The sequence below is a fragment of the Ascaphus truei genome, chromosome 5, assembly GCF_040206685.1.
Source record: "Ascaphus truei isolate aAscTru1 chromosome 5, aAscTru1.hap1, whole genome shotgun sequence".
Lineage (NCBI taxonomy): Eukaryota > Metazoa > Chordata > Amphibia > Anura > Ascaphidae > Ascaphus > Ascaphus truei.
The window spans coordinates 182,566,860-182,590,157 of NC_134487.1; the positions used below are offsets into that span (position 1 = coordinate 182,566,860).

Sequence of the window (23,298 nt, forward strand, 5' to 3'; positions counted from 1 at the left end):
CAGACAGCTCCTAGCATTGCAACCCTATTTCAGCACTGGACAGCTCCCAGCATTGTAACTCTGCTAGCAAAGGTCTCTCCAGACACTGGCAGGAGTCAGGCAGCATAGGCACTCCATCCCATGGACAGGGGCAGGGCCTCAGGCCACTCCTCCTATTTATCTCTCCCCTTCACCCATTGGCTGCAGGCATGGACAGAGCTCATTAATAATACAGCAGCTTCTTGTGGTCTGAGGATGAGAACGTTGAAGGCTGGCAATGCTTCTGAGGGAAGGAAAGAGGAGGGAGGTTGAAGGATAGACTACATGGATGGAGTAAGTCAGCGCACAGCAAAGCAGATGAGCAGGGGATGCAAAGCAGCACATAGGCAGGAGCTGAGCAAGAGAGATCAGCAGCAGGCGATCAAAGTTGTGAAGCAAGGAATACATGGGAAAAAAGCAAAGCCTGAATCATCTGAGTTCATATCAATAGCAGCATCAGCAAGAAAGGAAAAGGGAGAAGCAAGCCCAAAGGGCACATGATATTAAAGTGGAGAGCACCAACAACCAAACCTACAGGAAGGTCAGGAGTGAAGAGATAAGGGAAAAGGTAAAGGAAGGCAGCACTGGAGTGTCTCCAGAAAAAAAAACTGAATAACACCAAAAGCGCAGCACTTGCTGATCTAGAGACTGAGGAACCAGAAGCAAGTCCATGTAGCATCTTCTGCAGAGGAAGGTGCCCAAAATATACAGTGCCAGCAGGGGATTGGAGCTGCAAAATATCTCAAGGGATAACCACAGCACTATTTATGTCTAGGGTATAGTTTGCAGTGAGAAATACCGCTCTCCTGGTGCCCAACTCACAGCACCCACGGGATTGCACCCAGAAGGGATTCCAGCTCTTCCTGTGTATAAGGGATAGCACCTACACAGCTATCATCTCTGATTCTAAAGTACAGCATTAAGTCAACATTTATCATCTGTATCCAGAGGACAGTGCACAGAGAAAAACAGGCCAGCACCTAAGGGAGAATCAGCAGGCTGTGCCCAGAGTATAACATAAGAGGTAATCCCCTGCCTGACTGATAAAGCCTAAGGAATAGCCAGCAGCCCTGTGTCTAAAGCACAGCACCCGGGGGACACCCTGCTCTCGCAAATGCTTTACCCCAACAGGAGACATCAAAGAGTTTGAAGCTTTACAGCAGCACCCTGTGACTGAAGCACCCCCTGTAATAGGGCTGCAGCACCCATGGACTGAAGCGGCGGACAGCGGTTTAGGATGGCTGAATGTGCCCTGTGAGGAGGATGGAGACAGAGCCCGGACAGCTCCTGGTTTGCTTGTTTCTTCTTCTCACTCTGGGATTTCACCCGGCAGGAGCTGCACTGAGAGGTAAAGGGGGGGGGGGGGGGGGCTGTATCATCAGGTGTCTGTGGTTTTTCTGTGCCAGGAGAGTATTTGGGAAGCAGTGTGAATGTTTAACATGGTCATGTGTGTACTGTATGTGTATCAGGGGGTGTTTTGTGTAACTGTCAAGTGTTACTGCTTATGTGTACTGTATGTCTGTCATTGTCAGGTCTACACGAGTGACTGTTTGCGTAACTATATCAGGTGTGCATGTCTGTTGATCTTAAGCAGAATGTGACCGTGTGTTGATATATAGCTGGGTATGTATTTGCCAAACTGTATAAGGTTGTGTGTATGTTCATATGTACAATGTAAGTGTTTAACGACACCCTCATGTGTGTATTTCTTTGTGTATGCATGTTTCCCTTATGTGCGGGTACAAGTATATACAAACTGTACATTTGAACTTGTAAATGTGTACTCTCCATAAGCAATATAGGTGATGTATAGTGTCATCTGCAGGCATGTACAGTACAGTAAATCCGGCTTACTCTTCAAAGTGTAGCGTGTGTACATTTATTGCATTAAGGTTGTCATTTAGCAAGTATATGTCAAATATATGTAAGGTTTCATGGTTGTGTGCTAGCGTACCTGCATAAAGCTTAGTGTGCAAAGTAAATCCAACAATTCTACTAGTCAATTTTGTTTTACTATATAGTCACATGTCCTGTGTTAAGGACCTTGTGCATTTAATACTCGGTATTTGAGAAATATTTGTGCCCACAATTTCTATGCAGGCCACTTAAGGATGGTAGAGAGTGAAGGTCAATAAGCCACTGTAATAATAAAGTAACTGATATTACCAAATTCCTATAGGGATCCAGGGCTAATGAAATGCAGGTTTAATTTGTTTGCAACATGTGTGAACAGATATTGTACATTGGTGATTTGCATAAGCGGCTGTGAGGGTGTGAAAAGGTTTCTTGTGTTATTGCGGAGGTTAATAAGAGCATGTCTGCCATTGTGTGTAATGTGTAGATATATGTGTGTATTATAGCGTTATGATATTGTTAACTGTGCTCATATTGGAGAAAACGAAAATGTGAGCGGGTTATAACACCTTCAATTGGACAATAAAAATCATTTACATGAACTACTCTACTTTCAAGAACAAATTAGGCATCATCTTTAGATGAAAAGAAAATGACATTTACCAACGCATACTCACCTTCAAGCACATCCATCACAAGTAATTTTACACTTAATCCAGTAAAAGGCATTGCAACCTGCAAAATTACAGTGTGTTAGGTGTGTAGATGTGTGTATGTTCTACTACAAGGTATAGGTTATGGCATCTGCAGGCGTGTACAGTAAATCACGCTTAGTCTTCAAAATGTGGAGTGCGTACAAGGTGTGTGTGTACATGTGGAGGCAGTAAGACGTATTCATGTGTGTGTGCATACAGTAAGTACACATGGTGTGTTTGTTGGCGGACAGTTGTGTATACCTGTATGTGTGCATATGTATGTATGCATACAGTAACTTGCATGTGATACATTTGTGTGTAATTGTGGAGAACACTAGGTGGATATGTGGTGGTGTAATCGCAGCAGATCATAACTGTGCCGTCTTCAGTGTGTGTCTTTGCATCTGAACATGTGCATGATTATGTTGTGCGCAAAACCTCATGCATTTATGTATTGAAGCCCATAAGGTGCTTATAAAAAAAATATTGTCACCAGATGAGCAGACATCTAAACACATCTCTCGGTGCTTCCTCTCTGTTAGTGCGACGGAGGCGCTGCTAATGCAACAGTTAGTCCAGACAAACCAACAAAGAATGAGAACAGAGGATAGCAGCGAGGGAAAGAGATGACAAGTCTATCATGCATAACATCGAACCGTTTAACGTGTGTGTCTCTGGCTGCCTTTGGCTCAGTGCTTGTCTGTATGGCTTGCTGATTGCTGCAGTTGTATGTGTCTCGTATGCTGTAACCCTTTGCCTAGGCTGAATCCCCATTTCAGAGTACAAGGGATGGACTCATAGCTCCTGGTTATATGGCGTCTTATTGCCCAGGTTCAGTTTATTTTAACCCTTCTCCTGCCAAGGGAAGTATTGCATTGCAACGCACTGCAGACCTCTTGGGTTACATGTCATACAGGTCTTGTTACCTTTTAGTCAATGGAGCTTAGGTAAAGCATTCAGTGTAATACACATTTAACTCCTCTGCTGCCTAACTGGAATCACACACATGTGCAGGGGTTGTAACATGCTATAGTAATCCAAGCAGGATGGATCCTGGTTATGTAGCTCCAAATTCATATTGGTATCAATGTCTACTCCTATATTAGGAAGGTTTGTAAGTATGGCAGTAATAAGAGCAAAATGGACTTTGGCTAACACAAGGAACCTGGATGCTAATGGTCACTCTAACAACAATTTGTGTCCGTAATACTGTAGGTATTTCTCTGCATCCCACTCTCTGCGCAGAACTAGGGAGTAGTACTGTTAATTAACCCATCACTGAGAAGAGGTTAAGCATATTAGATAATGGGGAGCTTTCATTACAGAGAGACACCTCTAGTCACTGTTTTGTAGAATTTCAGAGTCTGTGCAGATGTCGGTGGAATGTAGGCACTGAAGTACTAACAAACCGAGCCATTAAGGCACTCTGGTGATTGTGATATCCTTTATATCACTCCTTCCAGCTAGGGAAATCTGATGGTGTTATTTGTAGTACAATATTACTATAACAGTAAAGAGTTGAAAAGATACATATATATCGTATGAAGATATACATAATTAATTGCATGCTCTTATATGCCTCTGGGGTGCATTGGTACTGTGTTATTTGATTTAACTTGTATGGCTAGTTCGGGAAACATAAAGATACTTAAAAATCCTTGTAAATTTGAGGATGAAGCATTACTGTTTTGAAATGTTGGATACCTGACATTATGAGTACAGGCAGTCCTCGTTTTACAACGCTTCGCTTTACAACGAATGGCTTATCCAACGCTCTGCAATGCATACCTATGTTCCTTTTTACAACGCCAAAACGGCTTATCCAATGCTCTTACAACGCTTTGCAAAGTTGTTTATGTGTATATATATATTATATGTGTGTGCTGCGTATCTTATTGCCTGCATAAAATATTTTGTGTATTTTAGCATTAAAAATGCCTTCAGGAACGGAACCTTTCATTTAAACAGTGTTCCTATGGGAAAACGTGTTTCGCTTTAAGACGTTTCGCTATCCAACGCCATTTTGAGTAACGCATTGTGTCGGATAACCGAGGACTGCCTGTAATAGTATTATGTTTAACATACAGAATATCTGCTTAAACGTATAGATTTGTGTTGGATTTAGAGCAGCTGCAGAACATACAGTAGGCTCGGGCATTGCAAGCTGAATAATGCTGTAGATCAGTCATTTTGAGAATAAAAATGCATTGGAATAAGAAACTGCTTTACTGGAAACCCTCCTCCCCTGATCTCCCTCCCCCCCACCCACCCCCCACACCCCCCCAAACTAAAAAGCACTCTCTATACGCTTCCATTCTCTATAAGGAAGAAGCCAACAGGGAAGTTTTTCACCACCTAATGTTCTCACTATGAAGTGCAGATTTAAGATGCATGGAAATTAATGGTCATCTTCAAACAACCATCTCCATCACACTTTATTGCATCTACGCCAGTGTCTGGTTTCTGTGAACCGATGTTAGGGTCAGGCAGCAGCACCGGCTATGTATATTGTAGGTCTATGTCAGGGGTTGCCAACTCCAGTCCTAAAAAGCTACCAACAGGTCAGGATTTCAGGATCTATCTGCTCCAGCACAGAGACAGTCTTTGACTGAGCCACCTGTGCTGAATCAGGGATAACCTGAAAACCTCACCAGTGGGTATCTCCTGGACTGGAGTTGACTACCCCTGTTCTATAAACCCTAAATAGAGGACGGGAAGGTATTTCAAAGGCTGTAGTGGTGCTCAGTAATGTAACATATTGCAGTTTAGAGCAGTTTGAGCATATACTGTTTCCTTACCCGCTTTAATGCCTACAGTACAATTTATATCAAAGCAACACGTGGCAGGCCTCTAGTTTTTTTCATAGGATTAACAAAGCACAGCAACTCCTGCATCTCTACAACTGAATATCTTGCACACAGCTGTCGCCTATATTGTCTATTTATAAGATGTTAGCACAATCTCTGGCATATTACAATGCAGGGGGGAACTTGATATAACAAATATAAAGTGCTGTGGTGCAATGAGAGTGTGGCGTGTACTTTACAACCTATGCAGAGAATATCACCAAAGCCCTGGAAAATGCAGAAGGAGCAAGGTAGCACACAGCATTTAAAGCCTCAATCATTTCCCTCACAAATGCATGGAGGGCCATATATTTATTAAGCGGTGCTATGTGGCAAGGCTCCTTAAATCCCATTCACTTGAACAGAACCTTTTGGCTTAGCATTGTTTGTTAAATATGGTCGTTAGTACCTTGTTCATATTATAATGCAGCCCTGTTTCTCAAGAAATAGCCCTAAAGCTGAAGCAGCTCTCCTTGTATCATATCCTGGTAGCCATTTTATTACATCCCTGGAATCCTGTTTTTTGTGGCTTCAAATGTTAGGGATGAAAAATGGCAAGATAATGGGGACTAACAGTGTCAGAGGCTATAGGAAAAAAACAAGGTACTGTATCTAGTTTTAGATTAGCAAGAGGAATGCTTTACGTATGTATGTAGTTTTATTATGGGGCTTTGTTAAGAAAAACTGTAACATTTTGGGTGGTATCTTCCTTTTTGTAAGGACAGACATAAAAAAGTGAGGTATAAAAATCTGTTCTTTCTGCTACACTAAATGCCTAAGGAAGCTTTGATTACAAATGAATTTATGATAGTACGAAGGCATGACAAGAGTTTTTTTTTTGCCATCAATTCTTGAAGAGTAAACTGCCCACTAATACAGGTGACTGCATACACCTTTTGCTGCCCATGGGTGATGTAATGCATTGGTTTGCCGGCTAGAGAAAGGGTTAAACCTGCCCCTGAACTTTTCTATCATAAAACGTTGGCACCTACACCAGTGGCACAAAGCTAAATTATAAGGGTAAATGGAATATTAGATCCGATTGTGAGAATGTGTTCAGTATTGTGTATGAGTTATTGTTTCGTAAACCTTCAGTTCAATGCAAGACAGATTGGCAGTGGTTGAAGTGCGATGGTGCTCTGTGGTACTGAATAGAAATATGAATTTGCTGCAGAGAATGACCTCTCTCTGCTCCTATGCATTACACCATCATGTGAGAAGCTGTTTAAAGCCACACTGCTCAGATTCACCTCCCCTATGCCTGACAGCACATGTAACAATATGAAACAGAATCACCAATGGTTTAATGCCCATGGAGAACTAAAACACTATGGGAACACTTCATAAAATATACATGATGCAGTCATATCTGCATGTGGAAATGGAGGTCTCTGTTCTCTGTGTTTGTTAAATTTGCCAGTTCTGAGGAGGCTTTAGTCTCCATGCCTAAAAGATCAGCATTGGATATAATTAAATTCAGTATAAGTTGACAGTAAACTTGACAAAAACACATTTATGCACCTCGCTGCCATGTAAATGTTGTCGCCTTGATATAACTTAATAATAACTTTATTTCATAAAGCGCTTTTCTCCCTATTGGACTCAAAGCGCTTCACAATTAGAGTATTGTGCGCAGTACGCAGCACATAGGAATTTTACAGACACAGTTCCTGCCCAGATGAGCTTACAATCTATGTTTTGGTGCCGGAAGCACAGGGAAATAAAGGGCCTTGCCCAAGGTCACGAGAAATTACCTCCATTCAGGGAGCAGCTGTGGCTCAAATGCTCGAGGGAATGATGAAGTAACACCTGCTACGAAACGCGTTGGATAAGATTGTGTGCTACATTTGGTCTTACTTTCTATTGAGCCCCTTTTTTGAACTTGCCCAGCAAACTCTTTCTAATTCATGCTACTTGTAACTATTTGGTCTCTGAGCTACTCCTGGGTGGTGATGTCACCCTCGAGCCTTTGTGCCACAGCTGCTGCCTGAATGGAGGCGATTCCAGCTCAACCTATATGGCAGAATGTAGTGTGGGGTGTGTATGTCTTGGACCGGGAGCGGGTGCCTACCCTACCAGAACAGATGCCCCAATACTGCAGTGATCGCGTGTAGCCTGGTATTGGGTGCTATCCCTACTGGAACAGATATCTTTTAACGCTCCAGTGATGGTGGGAACCCACTTACCTGCTTAATTACTATTAGCTTGTGGGTTTTTCTACGGGGTTCCTGTTACTCTGGTGATGCCTGCGAGGGTCTGGTAGCACGACGACTATTGGTGGTTCTTATACCTGGCTGTTTTTATGTTTCTATTTTGCTGTATGTGTATCCACAACTTCTTATCTACTAAAACAATTGTTTGGTAATGCAAATGAGAGTTTGTTTTTGTCTTTTCTATCCATTTCCAACATGCAGTTACAACGATCGGGCATTCATTTAAAAAATCACTTGCCTCAGTCCCTTTAGTCTGTGGTCTACTGTGCTCTGCTTTGCAGCTGTTGTTATGTGCGTCACCTGAACTTATGTCACAATGGGCAGTGAGCTATGGATGTCAAATGCTTCCCTATGGCAGTGATGCTGAACTGACCCGGTATGAATTCAAAGTGAATATCCTGAACTAAATACAACAAAGTGAAGCTTAGAAACTTTTTGTTAAAGTCTCTCAGCTGCAAAATGGGGACATGAATATCCTGAACTAAATACAACAAAGTGAAGCTTAGAAACTTTTTGTTAAAGTCTCTCAGCTGCAAAATGGGGACAAAAACACTGCACCAAACTTACGAAATACGAAAAACCCCATTGGTTTCAAAAGTATTCCATAGTATTTTTTTACTTTAATAAATCTTGTGCAGTATTTTTGGTCCAGTTTTGCTACAGGCAGACTTAAAATGTTGTTAAATAACACCAGTTGTGTGTAACTTTTTCCACAATTCCTCCTATTGCTCCCTTCAACCCACCACTTATTTCTTGCTGATGATGTGAAAGCAATCAGAATGAATTCTGCTTAACATCTTGAGGCTTATAACAAAGTCCTATTGAAACTACTCTACACTAGCAGTGATTGGGTTAAGATAGAATTATAACCACACACAAGCTGTTTTAACACATTGGTAAGACACTGTGAGAACATTCATTTTCACAAGCAAGGCAAGGACATTGCTGGTGTGAAAACACTAGCAGATAAGTGGGGAGTCCAAAGACAACATATTCATAAAACATAACCAGGTTACATTATGAGGCCAGGCAGGGGGGTGTTAGATAGCTGTAGCTGAATGCAGACACAGTATCCTCCTTGCTCAGCACCACCACCAAGCCTACTACATCCCTCTGACTCACACTCACTGTATAATGATAAGTAGGGTGTCTGTTTAATGGATTAAAGAGCCAATCCCATGTATGACATAATGACAATTACATGTTTCATGGGTTAAAGCAGGGGGTCTGCAAACTGGGGGGTGTGCCCCCAAGTGGGGGCAGGAGAGTTTTCTGGGGGGATGCGGGCGTTTGCAGAGGCTGGGGGACAGCATAAGGCCCCTGCAACACTCCACTTACAGTGTTTCAGCTGGCTGTGACTTGAAGTCACACGTGTCAAATGATGACGCTGGTCATGTGACGTGATGTCACATGACCCTGCAGCATCATTTGATGCGGATACAGGGTAGGTGGGGGGGGGGGGTAGGGGGGGTGCGAGAGACGGGGAAGGGAAGACAGGGGGGGCGCAGTTTCAAAAGTTTGCGCTCCCCTGGGTTAAAGTATCATTTTGTCACAGAACCAGAATGACCTAATGGCAGTGACATGTTCAGTGGGTTAAAGGGTCAGTCCAATGCAGAATCAAATTCTGGTGCTAAAGGACCATAGTGGAGACAAAGGAAGAGTAGACAAGCAGACTGTAGAAGGATGAAGTCTTTCTTTACTTTGGCACTGTTCTTGAACTGTACATACTGTAGAAAGAGACCATGTCATCACAAAGACTTTTGTGCCTTCCATATGCCTTTCTCACTTGGGCCCCATTCTACTCAATTTAATTTGAAGCGGACTTCAAAAATAAAAGATTGGTCTCTGAATGCATTTCAAAGAGGAAATTACCGTTTTAACTCTTTCTTTTATCTGGGATGACTCTGGCACTAGCAATCCCACTGGACCGCAAACAAGCAATAGTGTCATCATATGACATCCCCCTACCATCAAGGTGTTAAAAACAACACACATGCAAACATTACATATACTGTTTAATAATTCATAGTGCTTCAGATGAACCTTCTCCACTCTGGTGATATATAGCAAAATGTGTAGGATATTTGCATTTTGCATTTTGATTGCTTGTATCTTCATTGCTCATTTTGTGCCCTCAGACCTTCCGGATTGTACAAAGACATTATATCTTATACCGTGATGCTTTCCATATGGCGGCTTTAAATTGTGCTTCATTAAAATGTATCTTACGGTACGTTAAAAAAAATAAAAAAACATAATCATAAAACATCACACGAGTTGTCACTTAGACAAATTCCCTAACTTTAATACATCTGCAATATACCTTTTTAAGTGGCACTAGTGCATAAAAGAACTTTAAAAACAGCAATATAATTTGTAGATAGCAATAAACAATTTGCAAATTTGCTTCGTTTGAAGTCGGTCCTTTAAAAGCAGCAGTGCCCTCCAAATTGCATTTAAAAAGAAATTAGTATAATGCCACCATAATCCTCGAGCACTTATATATTTTTTTCTTTTGCAAAACTTCAAACAGATGAATGTATTAATATTTTCCTTCTTATCTGGTCCTTGTGGTTTCTATGGCAATACCTGGTGGCCATTTAAATCCAGGAGACCCTGTATTTTGGAACTCTGTATAATTACAAATGGCACCAAGATGCTGAAAAGACAGTATGCAGCATTACCCCTATTTTATGTGGAGCTGTGCAGATAACTGATTTAATTTACTTGTGATTGCTTGAGACCGTAAAACTGTCACTTTTATTCCTATGGATGTTAAAACATATATGTAAACATTTTTTAGATAATAGCTCCAGCTGTATGAGGCACTTTCAGATAAAGTTACCGGCGGTTAGTTCCGGGTTTGTTGAGAAGGCTGTCCTGGTTCTGTGTTGTTAATCACCTTCTTCTAAAAGGAAGAATAATTTGGATATACTGTAGTGCAAAAGAGCAAGAAAGCAAAATACAATACAGATCTGCATTCAGTTGTAGCAAATAAATAAAAAAATAGTTCAGGAAGACTTTTACAAAACTGAAGGAGTGTCAGCAGTTTATGACTGGACTGGACTGGACAAGAGAGATTTAGAACTGGACTGGACTGGACTGGACGAGAGAGAGAGAGAGAGAGAGAGAGAGAGAGAGAGAGAGAGAGAGAGAGAGAGAGAGAGAGAGAGAGAGAGAGAGAGAGAGAGAGAGAGAGAGAGAGAGAGAGAGAAGAAAGAGGAGAGAGCGCATGCCCCTTAGTATAAAACTGTAAATTTATTGAGGGGAAGGGGAAGAGGGGGGGTAAAAAATGCACTCACAAAGGTACAGAGTAAAAAAACATTTCGTGATAATAATCACCACCATCCAGTAGCTGCGCTTCGTCCTTGAGGAACCCCCGATCACGAACGGGATAAGCCACAGTCCTAACAGATGTCCAGGGCAGGTAGATAGTGCTTCAACACGTTCCAAAGATCGTGAAGTGTAGCTCCTTGCTAACAAGCCTCTATGGTGTCGGCGCTTGGATCGGTCTACTCCTGCGCTCCGTGATGACGTAGTGTCTATGCGTCCTACGTGATGACGCTCCCTGACGCGTTTCGTCACTTAGGTATGTTTCTGTACAAAGGTTCAGCGGTGAGAGAGAGAGAGAGAGAGAGAGAGAGAGAGAGAGAGAGAGAGAGAGAGAGAGAGAGAGAGAGAGAGAGAGAGAGAGAGAGAGAGAGAGAGAGAACGAGAGGGTAGGTACAATTGGTTTGAATAACTTCTGGAACTATTTACGAAGAGTCGCAAACAACTGATGTGTAAAATTGACACAAACAAAATTTCAGCTATGTACTAACCTCAAATATCTCCATCTCCGCCAGTTGCATGAAAAATCAATTAAAAGTGCATCAAAATCACTCACAACTCTGTGTGTCCACAGCGGCATGGCGGGACGTGACTTTGGAAGCACATGCAGAAATGGACTGCTATACGACCCATTTTTGTGGCCTCATCAAGCATGTGTTCCTACTACAAAACAGTTTTGTTAGCTACAGTCTGAGTAGGAAATAAGACATTATAGGGCTTTGCGGAACCAATATTTTCTAGCACGTGGTGCCGAATATTTAAAGGGTTGGGAACCACTGACAATGGATTCCAAAATGTATTATGTTCAAAGAATGGCTATTTTAAATATTACACTAATAATGTATATTTAGTCAAACTAATTATAAATAAATAAAATGCACATAATTCAGTTTTATTTTAAGTTGTATCATTCAGATATTCAACATGACACGATGCGTCAAAAAATAGTTTCAAACAACAATTGATGTATTTATATGTATGAAGATTTCATTATATATGACTCACATTTTATAAAGGTTTGTAGTACTATTTAGCACTGACATTTTTGACGCAACACAAAATTATATGTTAGCAGATCCCATTAACAAATATACACTGACATGACCCTCCTGTTGCACTGAAAAGATAACTAAAATACCTGTGTTACTGTACAGGGTTTATAACTGCCTCCTGTCTCACTCCACTTTGTGCTAGAATCATTACTTATTCCTTGGCATATATGTATCTAGGCAATTTTGTAGCAAAACCAGGGTATTTTAACCCTGCACTTATACAGTTTCACAGCATTTTGCTCCAATTTAGCTCTGTCTGCCCCCAGCTTGTGACTTGGGAAATGTAGGTAGAAGGAGTTGGGGATAATTACACAGTGCACAAATTATAACATTCTCCATCTCTATGCACCTTTCTTTTACCTTTTAATTGCCACCCCCCCCCCACCCCCACCCCCCAAATCCTCCATATCTGAAGTGGTGCAAGTCAGACGTAAGGAACTATTCTTACATACTGTATGCCGCAGCTGTGCGACAAAAAAAACTGTCCAGTGCATCAAAACACACTTTTCTCTATGTTGACACATAGGCCCCTAGTGTCCCTGCTCTGCTTCATTCCAAGAAGCAGTTTGATTTTCAAGAGCCTAAACGACGGTGCTATTTTACCGTTATGTACAAGATGCCCCTGCGAGGTTTAAAAAGTAAACTCTTTGTAGCCAAAAGTATGGGACACAGCTGAGCTTTCTTTTCTCTGCAGTAGATGTAGGCTTATTCCCCCTGAAATACTGCAATCCCTGCACTGCTGCTCAAGTTGAATCGAAATGCAAATACACAGAGGAAAACGTCGGCATTGATAAATTCTTCTGGTAAAAAAATCATATCAGGGAAGTTGTGCTGTACCATCTGGTGCCATCGCAATGTATCACGGCTACACGCAGATACCCTGGCAACACTCATTTATCATAGAACAGACGCCAAACTCTGCAAGGCCAGAGAGGGAACAGCGAGCCACTCTTTGGCCTCTTCCAGCCAAATGTCGAGATTCATGTGGCTTCTATTTTCCTTTTAGTTTTTAAGCACTGCATGCTGTCTCATTTTACCAGCGCTGTGTGCTGTGCCTGGTGATTGGTAAAGCGTCAAACCTTTATAACTTAAATGAATGACAACTTTCCAATAAAGAGATACACAAAAAGTTGAATCCTGGCCAAAGTAAGGGAAACGAAACAAGACATGTCAAATGTTGGCCTTTCCACAGGTTGTCATAATAATGATGGCTAAATATTTTGTGTGCCGCGCCTTGTATAAATGATTCTGCATTAAACTACTCAATGCACCCACTGTAACTATTTTGCAGCCAGTCCTTTTCTCTTTCATTTCATGCAGACAGTTACAAAATAAACATTTTAATTAAAAAATCTCTCAAACAGCAGGGATTAAAGGCGTCACACTGTGTGTTAAGGACACCACACAGTTGTGGCTTTGCCAACTGGACCCTCATTTATTTATTTTTTCACTTTTTCCGCACTGCATTCTGAAAAGGATTGTCCATTCGTCCTGCTGATAAGAGATTTATAAAATCTAGATAATCCAGTTGTGGTTAACTGGGGTATGCAGCAAACACTCCCAAAAGGGCATCCAGCTGCAAATGAGGCCAATACAGCTTCTAATTTATGATTTTCAACTCTTCCTCTCCACAGGGAGCAAAGGGGGAGATTCACAAAGCTCTGGCACCAGATATATCACCGTGATTCCACGTCAACTGCCATTTAAGTCAATGGCAGAGTTAACGCAGGATTGTGCAGCGCTATGCAGTATTCTATGTTAGGCCCGCCTAGCACTGAAGGGGTCGCTCGCTCTGAGCAATCCATTCCAGGAAGAAGAAAAAACTTTGTTCGCAACACAAGAAAGATCGAAGAGACATATGTGTCTGCCAAGTGCCACTGTCATTAAACAGAGATTGATTTCCTTGATCTAGTTAATGGTGGATTTACCAGTGCTTACAGCCGTAGTCATTACGCCAGCTGAATGAGCTTGAAGTCAGTTGGGCCTGACACTGCTGATAATCCTCTAACATCTCATTACACAGAAATGAGTTCAATTTCAGCACTAAATTGCAGCGCAAAGAAGGAGACAAAGCCCGTGATATGTTCAGTCAATGGAGTAGCATGGTTGGAATTAACCATAAACTGCTAGGTTAATACAGAGGTCTCCTTGACTTAAAGCTGTGTCATAGAAAAGTCCAGAAGTGGGTAGAGATTAGTAAATAACACACAACAATTACACAACAGCACAATTATCACAACTAATGGTTTTTGCTGTTTTTGATTTTGGTTTTTTTTTAAGCCATTTATGGCATAATTATGGATTGGAGATCTATTAACCAACAACTGAATTGCATTTTCAAGTATACTGGGGTTTTAAAGAAATTATGACTGTGGAAAGCATTTTTATGCATGGAAGGCAGATTTATTTTACATTCAAATTGTGCCATTTTGACTCTCAGAAGCATTTTTTGCACTAGTTATGCCAACATGAACAATTTTAAAAGCAATGCTTTAGAGGTACAATGCATCTTTGGTTTTCGTTGCATTGCTTTTCCAATTTCTTGGTTTTGTTGAATGCTTTTTTTTACAACTAGAAGCTATTAATTTGCGTGCCAATATTCTCCACTAATTTGTGATTTTTTTTGTTAGGGTGGTGGGGAAATAAAATGAGTTATTAATGAGTTTTTCTCATTTCTCTGCGTGTTTTATGAACCTCCTGTTTGGCACAACTCACTAAACAGGCACCTGCTACATGGCTATTTAAAAGATACTCAATCTGCTAGCATTTTGGCAGAGCGTGTGTTCCAGCACAAAAGAAATAAATAAATAAAGTGCTATATTTCTCCAGCTCTCAGTGTTCAAATGTGCCCTGGAGACACATTACCGACGCATTATGGTGTATTATTCAAAGATAATTCACATCATCGTCTCTGATAAGTCAAGCATCTGGGCTCCGGTCACCTCCATGGACTTAAATACCCAATTTTTCCTGAAGAGAGGCAGTGTAAGAGGTAAGCTGATGAGACCCTGCACAAATTACATAACACATTTCGCATGAAAGACCAATGAACCTTTTTTCTGCCAGAGGGGCCGGCAATGCATTGTACACAAAGGGTTACTGATCTGCAACTGATAGGCGCTGTTAACATAAAATCATATGCTAAGATAGAAGATGTTTCCTTATTGCTGTTGGATTTACTATGCAATATGGCATTCTAGATTTGTTTTATTGCTGTAACAGCCACAATATAATGAATTTTACAAGCCCTAAAAGGTGTTAGGATTTGTAAGTAATAAGATGCATATGTGATAACCTTTTCACTGTCAGAGGGGACTGCAATGCCCTGCAAACTCCGCTGTTAGTAAAGGGGTTAATTAACCCTTTCAGTGTCCGCGTGCTTGGCAGGTAAAGGGATATTGATTAAATACTCTGCACATTTTGCTACCATGCAAGAATTGCCAAAGGAGCACACTGAAAAACTAGTGATTAGATGAGAAGGTACCTTTACTTTTGCAATTGTCTGCACACTAGTAATAACTTGCTACTACTGTATATAGGAAAATAATGGTGCAATACTCTGCACATCTAGGTAATATATGGTATGGGACGTAGCTGGTGTAATGCTTTGCACAACTAACTATTAGATAGGAAGTTAGTGGTGCAATGCTCTGCAAATTTACTTATAAGGTTGAAGCTACAGTAGCTGGTGCAATACTATGCAAATCTTGCTTTTAGACAGGAGGTAACTGGTGTAAAGCTCTGCACAGCTAACTTTTAGATAATAAGTTACTAGTACAATGCTCTGCACATCTAGCTATTACGCAGGTGTTATGCTCTGCACTCCTAAGGCCCGGGCCATAGAGGGGGTGAGGCGATCCGAACCGCGCTGACGCTGAGGCTCGCCTGCTGAAATCTGGGCGATTTCATGCCCATACAGGCGCGCCAGCGGGCGCGATCGGAGCCGGGGGGAGGTGGTTGGAGGCGGGGCAGTGACGTCGCTGGGCCAATCGCCCGCGACACACTGACGTCGACGTCACGGCGCCGACGTCATGGCGCCGTGACGTTGACACTGCTGTGCTGGGATTGGAGGTTTTCAGCCGTCAGCGCGCTGAAAAACAGCTTGGCGCTCGGCTGAAACCTCCATCTCGTCAGCACGCCTGCGGACGCTCGCGTGAGCCCCCTCTCAAGGCATCCTCATTGAGGATGCAGGGGCTCAGCGCGGAGCGTCCGCACGCCTCAGCACGGCCTGTCCTTCTATGGACTCGGCCTTAGGTAGCAAGTTACTGGTGCGACGATCTGCATACCTAACTATTAGATAGGAAGTTACTGGTGCGATGATCTGCATACCTAACTATTAGATAGGAAGTTACTGGTGCGATGATCTGAATACCTAACTATTAGATAGGAAGTTACTGGTGCGATGATCTGCATACCTAACTATTAGATAGGAAGTTACTGGTGCAATGATCTGCATATCTAACTATTAGATAGGAAGTAACTGGTGCGATGATCTGCATTCCTAACTATTAGATAGGAGGTAACTGGTGCGATGATCTGCATACCTAACTATTAGATAGGAAGTTACTGGTGTAATGCTCTACACATCTAATTATTCAATAAGAAGCTTTCCACATATAGTTATTAGGCAGGTGCAATGCTCTGCCCTCCTAACTGCCACTTATGGCGTTTTTAGTGCAATATATCGCAGCTAAGTATTTATTGGTACACTGTTCTGCATAGCTAGCCAGCAGCTGGGGATTAAGTAGGGCAATGCTCTGCTTATTTAGCAATTTGCTGGAGAGTAACTGGCGCAAGGCTCTGTGTAACTAAATAATTAGGTAGGCACTGGATCAATGCTCTTCACATTTTACAGTACAATGCATTGTGGGCCTTTGACGCACAGAAAGAGTTCTCCTGGGGTCTCCCCTGCCGCTTTGCTGAAAATGGATCAATTCAGCACATTCCTGTCTAATTAAAGAGAAGTCCCTTTGCTTGAAGTCAACTGTATAAAAATGTAAGCAGCAGCTCTTGTCTAAGAAATTCATGTCTCGCCCCCCCTGTCCCATGGCCCATCACATGGAGAATTTGCATGTCCCGGACAGAGGTCGTGGTATTTAGCAAAAAGAAAAAGAAATGGTAAAATCAGAAATCAATCCTAATAAATAAATTAAAACCAGATATGATTTATGAAGCAGCTACAAAAATAACACCAATTTAAAAAGAGAAAATTGAGCAGGGAGTGTAAGCGAATTAACCCTTCACTGCCAGGGGGGTCTGGAAGGGGTGATCACAAACTGAATTAGCAGCCCTCTTAATGAGTATTCCGCAGCAAAACTGTGCTCAACCATAGAGCAATAGCAAGGCATGTAATAGGAATTGTCATAAAGCAGCAATTCCGTTTGGGAACTTCCTTCCTGATTGGTGATCCCCCCAAACTGAGGGACCCCCTGGTTCAAGAGAGAGTTGTAGTTTTTTGTGCTTCTTTTGACACACACAAAAACTACAAATATGGTGCTGGACTACAACAATGGTTGCTGGGTTCAATAATAGAAATTTATGTTGACTCCTGATGATGTTGCAGCATTACAATTGGCCGACAGAGCAAGCCCTGATGGACATTCTTTCCCCTAATTTGTCCTGTGGATCACTGGTCCACCCCAGGCTCTGGAACACAGATATCAGGGGAAAGAAGGTGAGGCTGACACGAGGACATACTGTATTAGGCACAATAAACCATACAGATGGGTCTTTGTTTGAAAATGACAAGCACCAATGAGTGCTGTTCCCTGATCTGGACAAAGGAATAAGTCTCAGGACTCTAAATTTATACCGGTGCCTTGTACAGCTACTGTACATCTCACAAATGTTACACACCAGCCATCACAGACCAGCAATCAAACCCCAGCCACCACAGCTTAGCAATCAAACCCCAGCCATCACAGCCCAGCAATCACACCCCAGCCATCACAGTCCAGAAATCAAACCCCAGCCATCACAGCCCAGAAATTAAACCCCAGCCATCACACCCCAGCCACTGAACCTCATCATCGCACACTGGCCATCGCACACCAGCCATCAGGCCCCAGCCATTACACCTCAGCCATTACACCTCAATAATTACACACTTGCCATTACACCCCAGCCACCACACAATAGCCATCACACTCCAGCCATCACACCCCAACCATCACACCCCAACCATTACACCCCAGCCATTACACCTCAGCCATCACACCCCAACCATCACACCTTAGCTATCACACATTAGCTATCACACATTAGCCATCACACCCCAGCCATCCCACGCTCGCCATTACACCACAGCCATTACACACCAGGCACTACACCCCATCCACCACCCCAGCCATTACACCCAGCCATTACACCCCAGCCTCACAGACATGCCACCGCAGACAAGCCACCGCACACCAACCATCACACCCCAGCCATCACACCAATCACATCCCAGATATCACACCCCTGCCATCACACCTCAGCTATCACACACTAGCCATTACACCCCAGACATTACATCCTAGCCACCACACACTAGCCACCACCACAGTCATTACACTCCAGCCACTGCAGATAAGCCACCAGACCCCAACCATCACACCCGAGCCATTATACACCAGCCATTAAACCCAAGCCATTGCAACCTCAGTCATCACAGACTAGACATTGCACACTAGCCATTTCACCTCAGCCATCGCACACCAGCCATTACACACTGACCATCACACACTGACCATCACACCCCAGCCATCACACACTACCCATTATAACCCAGCCATACCACCCCAGCCATCACACACTAGCCATTGCACCCCAGCCATTACACCCCGGCCATCATACCCCTGCCATTACACACTAGCTATCACCCCACAGCCATTGCACACTAGCTATCAAGCCCCAGACATCGCACAATAGCCATCGCACCCCAACCATCACACACTAGCCATTACACCCTAGCCATCACACCACAGCCATCCCACACTAGCCATTACACCCCAGCCATCATACATAGCCCCCACACCAATACTTTTTCTGTATCTTGTATCCTCTTTCTGTGTTTGCAATAAATTATTCAGTTTCTCTATATGTGCAGTACCATACATGCTTTTTCCCCATCTAGCACAATTCTTAACAATCTAGGCTTGGCCTATTCATCCCTTACCCATGAACAGGGAGGTGCGAGATTCCCCCCTTTCCCCATTACCCACACAAAACATACAAATAATGACAGACACGATATGGAGGTATAAAAGGCCACGGCTTTGTTTATTTATATAACGATAGCGTAACTGCTAGTCCCTGCCAGAATGCTCGGTTAATGGGTTAATGGGTTAAGTAAAGGGTCAGCCGGGCCTTGGGCTGGCATCGTGAGAGGGCTCCCGGAAGTGACTCGCCCTCTCGCCTCAACCCCCGGCTTTAACAGCCCTGAGCCCCTTCTGGCAAGGACAAGCACTTACCCTCCAACTGCTGCCGCGATAAAAGCAACTTGGTCAAACTGACCCCTCCTTTAGGAACTTCTGTCCTTGTTTTCAAAAGTATTTCAGGTTTTACCCTGAAACAAGAAAGAAATGTTAACAATATCGCCAATATTGTCCCCTTGTCCCATACAATTCTCACCCCACTCGCAGAACCACGCCCCAAACCTGGTTGTACCCTAACCTTCTAAAAAATTTAGGGGTGGGTGGGAAACCACTGCAGCCAGGAGCAAGTGAACGCACTCGCTCCCGGCTGCTGGCCTAAGTCCCTAAGCCCCTCCTCTACCCCGCCCACTGCCGCCACAGCAGCCAATCAGGTAAAGGGAGGCTATGCCCCCGGTCACGGCTTTTGTTGCCTATGCAAGCTAGGCAAGCTGCTGCCTCATCAGTTGTTGTGCAGCAATGTTCTGGCTGAGTCTACTCCTGGCTGAATTGTGCTATATTTTGGGATCTTAATCTATGTCAGGGTGTTATAGTCTAATATCAGGGAAACACTGATGAGCCCCCCTGCAACTCACATCACTCTCCCCCCTCTGCAACTCACATCACTCTACCCCCCCCTGCAACTCACACCACACTCCCCCCCCTGCAACTCACACCACTCTCCCCCCTCACAAGGAAAACAGCCCATATCAGCAGCCCCCCACAGCCCATATCAGCAGCCCCCCAGTTAATTTCAGCAGCCCGCCACAGTAGCCCCCCAGAGACCATATCAGCAGCCCCCCCAGCCCATTTCAGCAGCCCTATAAAACAAAAATTGTGAGGCGCTTCCGATAAAGGTGTGATAAATATATAAATATATAGTGAAAAATAAATATATAAATATAAATATAAACAGTGTTCAAAAATAGTGATAATACTAGTAAAGTTCGCTGCTCAACCTTCTTAGGAGAAGATCCAGTTCCTCCTCTCTTGATTGTTTGGAAGAAGCTTGTGGGGAGTGCAGAATTTCACCATGTAAAAGGAATGAAATAAATAATAGTGTAATATGTCTAAAACACCTGTAGCAATGTATATGGGGATCGAGATACAAAACTCACATTCTCCCTGTCAAAATATAGCATTGGAAGACAATCTGAAGGCTGACAAGTATAAAACAAAAATTGTGAGGCGCTTCCAATAAAGGTGTGATAAATATATAAATATATAGTGAAAAATAAATATATAGCCTCTGTGTGTGTCTCAGCAGCTGAGAGTTGTTCCAGGTTAGCAGTGCTGGTTTCAGATCAGACTCCTGACGAAGCTGGCACGCCAGCGAAACGCGTAGAGTGAACTAGCAGCAACCCAGAGTGTGCCCCCCATGCCCCAGAACCCGTGTGGATCCATTTCAAGATCGATCGCGAAACCGGAAGTGACGCGACGGGCCGAACTGGAAGCGACGCGATCCCGGGAGTGGGGTAGATGGTGTATACTGCTGCTGCGCTTTGATTGTTACGTGTTTATGCACATGGTGCTAATGTAAGTGTGGATTACCACTGTTTTTATTGAATATATCAGTAGTGAACATACAATGTTGCACTGGAGTTGTCTCTGTTTCCATTGAGGGTTCGTTCCACTGGCACCAGGGAGAGTATCCTAAGCAAGACCCCCCTGCAAACCACAGAGCCTTCAGATTGTCTTCCAATGCTATATTTTGACTGAGAGAATGTGAGTTTTGTATCTCGATCCCCATATACATTGCTACAGGTGTTTTGGACATACTGTATTACACTATTATTTATTTCATTCCTTTTACATGGTGAAATTCTGCGCTCCCCACAAGCTTCTTCCAAACATTTCAGCAGCCCCCCAGTTAATTTCAGCAGCCCCCACAGTAGCTCCCCACAGCCCATATCAGCAGGCCCCCAGCCCATTCCATTTCAGCAGGCCCCCCCAGCCCATTCTATTTCAGCAGCCCCCCCATATGTCAGCAGCCCCCCCAATATGTCAGCACCCCCCCACCCCCCTCCCATGTCAGCAGCCCCCCACCCCACTCCCATGTCAGCAGCCCCCCACCCCCTCCCATGTCACCAGCCCCCCACACTCCTCCCATGTCAGCAGCCCACCACCCATGTCAGCAGCCCCCCACCCATGTCAGCAGCCCCCACCCCCTCCCATGTCAGCAGCCCCCCACCCCCCTCCCATGTCAGCAGCCCCTGCCCCCCTCCCATGTCAGCAGCCCCCCAACCCCCTCCCATGTCAGCAGCCCCCCACCCCATGTCAGCAGCCCCCCTCCCATGTCAGCAGCCCCCCTCTCATGTCAGCAGCCCCCCTCCCATGTCAGCAGCCCCCCATCCCATGCTTACCTGGTGATGGTGATGGCGGCAGCAGGGAAGCATGAGGGAAGCGTGAGGGAAGCGCGAGGGATGCACGATCTAGCAGCAGACCCGGAAGTTACACTGCTAGAGCGCGTCCCCGTGCTGGAGGAGGGAGGAGGGAGGTTAGGGTGAGAGCGCGCACAGATACTGCTGGAGCGCGCTCCTACTGGAGCGCGTCCTTTCCCAACCAGGGAAGGGGGGTGAAGAAGAGGGGGGTGAAGAAGGGGGGGGTTGAAGGGGGTCCGTCGCGGGCCGCATGGAGTGCCCAGGCGGCCCGCGGACCGTATGTTGTGCAGCCCTGCCTTAGCAGTTAGCCGCTAAGGTGATGAAGCTGTGTGTACATGTTTTTTTATTACATAGGTTTGAAGCAGGGGGTCTCCGGATCTAAAATGAATGTGCGTCAGCTCCAGAGACTCCCCGCTTCAATCCGCTGCAGTAAAAATATTTTTTTTCTTCAGATTCCGATCGCGGATCCCATCTCACACCCTCCAGGTGGCAAGATCAGAACCTGTGCGTTGCTTGCGAGTTGCAGCCGCGATATGAATCTCAGAGCTACTAGAATAGCTCAATTTCACACAAAAATGTGAGTTTGAGCATTTTTGGATCTCCCGCATGGTTTGCCTGAGCGGGAACGCATCCGATTGGGAAGAAGCACTTCGAGCGAGTGTGGCGCGTTATTAGAGCTTTCTGAATAGCTATACTTGCAAACGCGCTCAAGAAGTGCCCCAAATTCTTAGTAAGTCACTTATCGAAGCTACTAGAATAGGCCCTTTAATGTTTTAAAAAATATGTGGAAATACTTACAAACTCAAAAAACGGCTGGTCAGCTCTGTTAAATCAATTTAACATGTCACTGGCAGTTCACTTTTGTCAATAGGAAGGCCTGACCCTCTGAAGTAGATGGATTTCTTAAAATAAGGTTATCAGGCGTTAAAATCTAAGTGATAGAAATCTGGATTCCATTTCTAGACCAGTAAAGCAAATACACCGTTGGCTCGGCATACTGTCCCTGCTCGGCATCGAATATTACTGCAAATCTACTACTACCAATCTTCTGCTAACAATTACATGGCTATACTTGGATCTCTCTTTAAGAAATTACAGCTATATTTCATTTTAACTGCGTGCTGTGTACCTCGTGTGTACAAGGTTAATCTGAAGCAACGTGCTATTAAACATGATTGCCCTGTTCTGTGTATGCCGGAGCAGTGTCTCTGATATGTACAATATCCTTTGTCTTACGACCCAGATCCAAAAAGCTCAGTGAAGTCACATAATGTGGCGTTAACCTGACTTGCTGTCACATTAGGACTAACTGTGTATCTTCAAAGGACAATAACATAACCCTAAGCCATTATTTATCCCGTAAAGAGCATAACGCTAACTATATCGGATGTTAGTGATAATGACATGCAATTGATATGCAAATAAGGTCTTATCATAACATTACATATCCACTTCATTCTGTTACGTTTAATGCAGGGACTGAATGGTGCGGTAGTAAAGTCATTGCAAAGCTTT

The 23,298-nt window shown here is 43.7% G+C and overlaps 1 protein-coding gene across 3 annotated transcripts in view; it reads left to right on the forward strand.

Annotated features, from left to right (window-relative positions):
* Positions 1-232: 232 nt before the first annotated feature.
* The window catches only part of UNC5D (unc-5 netrin receptor D), a 472,283-nt gene continuing 449,217 nt past the window's right edge, over positions 233-23,298 (forward strand). For 2 of the 3 annotated variants that reach the window (XM_075601395.1, XM_075601396.1), the window contains exon 1: positions 236-1,366. In XM_075601395.1, coding sequence (XP_075457510.1) covers positions 1,264-1,366 — 103 coding nt within the window. In that variant the 5' untranslated portion in view covers positions 236-1,263. Of the gene's footprint in view, positions 1,367-23,298 lie in introns of all 3 variants that reach the window. The other variant, XM_075601397.1, reaches the window with a different exon arrangement.